Genomic DNA, 6,672 nt, shown 5'->3' with positions numbered 1-6,672 from the left:
GCCCCCAAGAGACTGCTTCTCCTTGTGCCACTGGAGAAATCTCTCGGCGCTCCCAGCATACTGGCGTCGCGGCCGCCGTTGAGGAGTGGGCACCATAGGTAGAGGAAGGTCTGAAGCGGGTTCTCCCAGGCTTCCAGCAGATGGGGGGAGAGGGCGGGGAAGTCGGTGTCTTGAACGTCGGGAGGGAGGGTTATTGGCATGGTTGCTGGTTTGTCTATGTATGTACAAGGAGTAGGTAGGTACTTTGGTATGTAAATTGGGATGGAGGTAAGTTATGTACAGATACGTATCTCGTCCCTTGGAGGCGAGGACTGTAAAGCTGAATATCACGGGGCAAATAATAATATCTTCATGGTGAGAAGAGGAGGGATAAGGGAGATCGCAGGGACTAAATGATTATATTCTGTACCCTTTTCCTCTTGCAAGAGAGTCATCTTAGCACACAGGGCTGCTTACTTGCTTCTTCAATGTTAGTCGCCTGACCTACGGTATCTGGACCGATGTACATGTACTGTATGTACCTGGGGCAGTCCGTTAGGTACAATGTGATCGATTATGTAGGTAGCTATTTCTCCACGTGCTAGCATTTAATACACAAAACATCCATCTCGAAGGTTATTTGTCTGATTGGATGATCATGCACACCACTCATCAACTTTAGGACATGTGGCTAAGGCTTAAATGGACGGGAGGACGTGATCTGTAGCTATAGGCATCAAGTCTCAACGCTCACTTGACAAAAACAGGAGAGTGATGGCGATATTGATTGCTAGACATGCAAATTTAGCAGGTATATCCAATAGGTACAGTACTAGGTATACCTGCCGAATAAATACTAAGCTTACTATACATGAAACTATAGTATGCATGAATCTTCCACAGTAACAGGGTGCTAGTAGGTTCCCCCTACCCAAGCCTCCTCCACCTCCTCCTCCACCTCCTTCTACTACTACTACTACTACTACTACTACTACTACTACTACTACTACTACTACTACTACTACTACTACTACTACTACTACTACTACTACTACTACTACTATGCGGGATACCCCCCGCGCGCATCCTTTCCAGAGTAAAAAGAGACTCAAGAAGACAAGCAGTGACGTGACGACAGCGAAAAATCCCTCCCTACCTACCTAACACAGATAGCTTCCTCGATTCTGATAGAGATAGTACTGTACTTAACCTATCTATGTAGGTACAGCTCGAGGTGAACATGGTTATAAGAGTCACATATAAGGCCATCTGTTGCAGGAAGTCAGATGAGATGTGATGTAAATATCGAGACCTGAGAGAGCCAGTCCTCTTCTGGAGATCTTGGAACAGTTCAATAGAGACCATGACAGACTTGCCCAGGAAAAGGAAAGATTGCAGGACGGATTTCGAACCGATTGGTTCAGTAGGGTGGGGGAAGGAGGGTGGGGGGTTTTATAGAAGAGCGGGTGAATCCTAGTAATGAAGAGAGAGAGATCGATGGCGAGCTAAACTCTTACTACCTAGGTAGGTATACAAAAAATCATTGCCGATCCGTATACTGGTTCATGTGTGTACTATACAGTCCATCAATCATGTATGATAGCTATAGCTATAGCAGTTGCTAGATTATCCATCTACTAACCTAATCTTCTTGCTTGGCAGCCTCTCAAGCAACCTAGAACCTAGCTGAGTCTGTATTTGTCGTATACCTTGTAAGGACATGCTGACAGCTACAGTAATTTCTAGAGGCCTGCTATTTCCTATCAATCATTGAATTGGTTACTAAAACTACCAGTCACCCTGCAATTCATCTAGTGAGTCTCATCTGTATACATCACGCGAGCGCTGAAGGTTTAAAGTGTCGATTTAACCCTTGAAAGCAACAGACTTGATTACTAGATGCACTGGTAGATAGTGGTTTCTGTAGGTAGAATTTCAGGCAGGTATAACGATATGTAGAATTGATTGAGTATCTTTTCAAACCCTCAAGCTGGCTGAGTCAAGTGAGGGATTGCCGGCTTGTTCTATACATACACACATGAGTAAATAAGTGTGGAAGCGTCACCCTATTTCTTAACTATGCAAGCCAACCACCTCCCCGCTTTTTAGTACCTAATATTGTTGTCTGGGCTCGTTTCACCTAGTAACTGGAATCTGGTACCCATAGTAATACTTAATTGCCTTTTGAGAAATTCAAAACCATGTGGTTGTGAAACAGCTATCCGCCAGACAACGACTAAGTGGGCCCTCATGTACCGAAGCTTTTATACAGTGTCCAGGACACACATGCAAGTGTCGAGAGGCGTTGGTACAGAATGCAACCCCCTTTTGATTGCTGCAGCATTCGATGAGTATACTTCCGTCTTTACTGGTCTTATTAACACTGAGACAGACAAATGCGTGGTGCCTGGGACACGGCTGGAGGATCAGGCCATCCGCCTCTCCACGGGTTTGAGGGACGCCACGAGGAGACGAGCGCGGAGAAAAGCTGGGCACGACCTAGAGCTGCTGCAGCCATCACGTGCACGGGCTACGGGTTGGCTCTATCAGGGCAACCCGAGGACCTTCCTGGTCAAGAAACCCGTTGGACAAAGCTCCTTATGACGTATGTCTGGACGATCCGGAGTACCTGCTCCATGTGTCTTTTGACGTCTCGCTGTGCTCTCTCCCCCATGTTGAAGCCTTTTCCTTTCATTCGTGCTACGTTTCTGTTGATTTTACTTCTGTGATTCGAAGAAGCTGCCGTGCTTCACCCGGACCCCGGGTAGATCTCCAGGGGTGGCTTCGTGGTGACGTCCGCCAGTGCTATTATCCGCGGAGCAGGGTGGTCCGGAGCCAAAGCATGGCCCCCTCGAGCTCCTCCATCGAGACCTGCTATCCTGCATCCAGCCCACCGCTGAGAGCCTGAGAGGCAGACAGAAAGGGACGCTAGAGCCTTAGTCAGGCCCCGGGACAGCACTCCTGGACGATTATATGAGTGTAGCATAACCAGTTTTGTCAGTTTGCAGTGTTGTGCTTATACTATGCTTATGCTAGCTATGTACCGCACCGAGTTTGTACGAGTACATCTCATGCTCAGGATGTACTTACCGTTCCTATTCGTGGAGAAGCAGAGAGAAACAGGGAGGACGTAGGACGCTCTTCCTAAAGTATTCGGAGGGGCAGATTTCAGATGCATATGTCGGAGCTGTGGAGAGGGGCATCCAGCGACTTACGCAAAGCGATGGAGCTGCGAGCTCTCTCATGGGCGCATCCAGGGAAAGCATGTCGGGAGACGATGTATCAGGACCGTCGCAGCCAAGCCCCTCATTCCGAGGGCAGGATGGAGAAAGGCGACGAGGGGCCCATCCCCATGCAGCGTGCGGTGAAGCAGAGAATCAACCTCGTAGCTGCTGCCGACATCATCACTGCCCGCCTTCCGGCGCTGCCCCACCAGGCCCGTCATCCCGCCACGAAACCCCTCGTCCCTCCCCCGACCCCGTGAAAAAAGAACTTCTCCTCTCCTCCCCCTCTTTTCCTCTCCTGCTTATTCGTTCTCAGAGCCAAAGAAGAACAGAGAGAGACAATTTCTCTTCTCTTCCTCTTGGATCTTGAACAATCCCTAGATACTGCTTCTTTCGATCAGAAAGTAAAAAAGCTTCCCCTCCCTCTGCCCCTCCCTAGCTTTTCTTCGTGCAATTTTCCTAACGGCATCGACGTCAGAAGCTGCAATCATGGGTTACACCGAACTTGATCAATTGGCCATCAACACGATCCGTGTCCTCGCGGTAAGTTCCCTCTGCCTCCCAAGAATTCATCGGATACGAGGAATACGTTGAGCTTCGAAGCTAGGAAGCTCTTCTTCCTCCAACTTGACTACGGTGGGGCCGCTGCAGCATAGCTGTCGACCGACAGTCGCGTCGTTCTTGCACGCTGCTTCACCGTATTCACAAATTGAAGAAGATTCCCCATCGAGACGGACCTGAATGCTAATTGAGGTCTCATTCTTCAGGTCGATGCCACCTCCAAGGCCAACTCCGGTCACCCCGGTGCCCCTATGGGCCTGGCGCCGGTTGCCCACGTTCTCTTCAACAAGTTCATGATCTTCAACCCCCAGAACCCTGACTGGGTGAACCGTGACCGATTCGTTCTCTCGTAAGTCTTTTTTCCCTTTTTCTTCTCATCACGGTTTGTAAGTCACTTGCCCATACGCGAAATGTCTGGCGTATGTTGCGGAGTTTTACGGGACATTCGACCGGGAACATCCATGGTGCACCTTATAATGGGTTGCATTTGAACCAATTAGCAATATAAAAAGCTATATCTTCCAGTGTCATCATAATACCTTGGGCTCGGTGCTGATTCTCATTCTTCCACAGTAACGGCCATGGCTGCATGCTTCAGTATGCTCTTCTTCACCTGTTCGGCTACAACATTACCATGGACGACCTTAAGAACTTCCGAGTATGTTCATATCCCCCTGAAGAACCACGTCCAAAATTCTGACCGTCCTGCCCTTTGCAGCAAATCGGATCCATCACTCCCGGACACCCTGAGGCTCACGACACTCCCGGTGTCGAGGTCACCACCGGTCCCCTGGGTCAGGGTTTCTCCAATGCTGTTGGTCTCGCCATGGCGCAGGCTCACACTGCTGCCGTGTTCAACAAGCCCGGGTATGACCTGATCAACAACTACACCTACTGTATCTTCGGTGATGGATGCGCTATGGAGGGTATTGCTTCCGAGGCTGCCAGTACCGCTGGTCACCTGAAGCTGGGCAACCTTATCTGCATCTACGATGACAACCACATCTCCATCGGTAAGATGCCTCCGTAATCGCTGTTCCCAAGAAGTGGCATGACTGACGTCATAATCTAGACGGTGACACCAAGTGCGCTTTCACCGAGGATGTCTTGAAGCGTTTTGAGGCCTACGGCTGGCACACCGAGTGGGTCAAGGACGGTGACCACGACCTTGAGGGTATCGAGGCCGCCATCCGCAAGTGCCAGGCTGTCAAGGACAAGCCTTCTGTCATCAAGCTGACCACCACCATTGGTTTCGGTTCCAAGCTGCAGGGTACCGGTGGCGTGCACGGTAACCCCCTGAAGGCCGATGACGCCCAGAGCGTCAAGAAGCTCTTCGGTTTCGACCCTGAGCAGAGCTTCGTCGTTCCCCAGGAGGTCTACGACCTCTACCGCAAGCACTCCGCTGAGGGTGCTGCCAAGGAGCAGGAGTGGAACAACCTCTTCCAGAAGTACGCTTCTGAGTACCCTGTCGAGCACGCTGACCTCGTCCGCCGTCTGTCTGGCAAGCTGCCCGAGGGCTGGGAGAAGAACCTGCCAACCTACAAACCCACCGATGCTGCCGTTGCCTCCCGCAAGCTGTCCGAGACTGTCCTCGAGAAGATCCACAATGTTATTCCCGAGCTGCTTTCCGGCTCTGCTGACCTGACTGGCTCCAACAACACCCGCTGGAAGAACGCCGTCGACTTCCAGCCGCCAGAGTACGGCATTGGTGACTGGTCTGGTCGCTACATCCGCTATGGTGTGCGTGAGCATGCCATGGCCGCTATCATGAACGGTCTCGCTGCATACGGTACCATCATCCCTGCTGGTGGTACTTTCCTCAACTTCGTCTCGTACGCCGCGGGTGCCGTCCGTCTGTCCGCTCTCTCCCACCACCGCGTCCTCTACATCTCTACTCACGACTCCATCGGTCTGGGAGAGGACGGTCCTACCCACCAGCCGATTGAGACCCTGGCGCACTTCCGTGCCCTGCCCAACTGCATGGTCTGGCGTCCAGCTGACGGCAACGAGACTAGCGCTGCCTACTACTCCGCCCTGACTGCCAAGGGCACTCCTAGCATTCTCGCCCTGACCCGCCAGAACCTGCCCCAGCTCGAGAACTCCAGCATTGAGGCTGCCCTGAAGGGTGGCTATGTCGTCCTGGACGCTCCTAACGCTGCGATCACCATCGTCTCTTCTGGCTCTGAGGTGAGCATCGCTATCGACGCTGCCGCCTACTTGAAGGAGAAGCACGGCATCGCGGCCCGTGTTGTCTCCATCCCCTGCTTCGAGGTCTTCGATGCGCAGGACAAGTCGTACAGACTTCAGGTCATCCCCGACGGTATCCCAGTGCTGTCCTTCGAGGCGGCCTCCACCATGGGTTGGGAGCGCTACTCGCACGAGCAGTTCGGTCTGAACCGCTTCGGTGCTTCTGGCCCTTACAAGGAGGTCTACAAGGTGAGCTGCATATAACTTCGCGTTCTGCTATCTTCCAGTTGCTGACCATGTGTAGAAATTCGAGTTCACTCCTGAAGGTGTCGCCAAGCGTGCCATCGCCACCATCGACTTCTACAAGGGCCAGACCCCTCGCTCCCCCATCAACCGTGCCTTCCAGCAGATCCTGTAAATGTCTGCTTTTCCCGTCCTCCTATTCACTGACGAATAGAATTACGATGCTTTCTTCGACATGTCTCGCATGAGGGCGTGTTCTATGAACGTAACGTTTGATTTGACAGATTATTATTGACTTCGATGCCCACCTTGTTCTCTTTGATCCCCCATCCTCAATATTACCACTCGAGATGTCTTAGAGCATTAGAATGAGGATAAGAAAATGAAAGAATACCATGTTACGCTTATCATGCGATCATATCATTCGCGTAGAGTAGAACCTAAGTCTAGTTCACAAAAGAAAAGGGGGGCCCATATG

General features: G+C 51.3%; 3 protein-coding genes across 3 annotated transcripts in view; 2 read left to right on the top strand and 1 right to left on the bottom strand.

The window, feature by feature from the left end:
* VTN00DRAFT_9331 (uncharacterized protein) overlaps positions 1–200 on the bottom strand; it is a gene marked incomplete at both ends in the record, with an annotated part of 1,377 nt that extends 1,177 nt beyond the window's left edge. Inside the window, one exon of the mRNA XM_069436280.1 lies at positions 62–200. Within this exon, the coding sequence (XP_069284916.1) occupies positions 62–200 (139 nt within the window). The remainder of the gene's footprint in view (positions 1–61) is intronic.
* A 2,957-nt stretch (positions 201–3,157) lies between these two features.
* VTN00DRAFT_9330 (uncharacterized protein) lies at positions 3,158–3,463 on the top strand (the record flags this gene model as incomplete). Its single annotated transcript, XM_069436279.1, has 1 exon — positions 3,158–3,463. One exon carries the CDS (start codon positions 3,158–3,160, stop codon positions 3,461–3,463), a length of 306 nt encoding a protein of 101 aa, XP_069284915.1.
* Positions 3,464–3,692: 229 nt separating this feature from the next.
* Positions 3,693–6,369, top strand: VTN00DRAFT_9329 (uncharacterized protein; the record flags this gene model as incomplete). The annotated part of the gene is made up of 6 exons (XM_069436277.1): positions 3,693–3,746; positions 3,971–4,113; positions 4,338–4,422; positions 4,483–4,777; positions 4,837–6,200; positions 6,256–6,369. 6 exons carry the CDS (start codon positions 3,693–3,695, stop codon positions 6,367–6,369), a joined length of 2,055 nt encoding a protein of 684 aa, XP_069284914.1.
* Positions 6,370–6,672: the final 303 nt, after the last annotated feature.

The sequence above is a fragment of the Thermoascus crustaceus genome, assembly GCF_041956765.1.
Source record: "Thermoascus crustaceus strain CBS 181.67 unplaced genomic scaffold VTN00scaffold_7, whole genome shotgun sequence".
NCBI lineage: Eukaryota > Fungi > Ascomycota > Eurotiomycetes > Eurotiales > Thermoascaceae > Thermoascus > Thermoascus crustaceus.
Note: the sequence above shows the minus strand (reverse complement) of the source record. Positions and strands in the feature narration are given on the sequence as shown.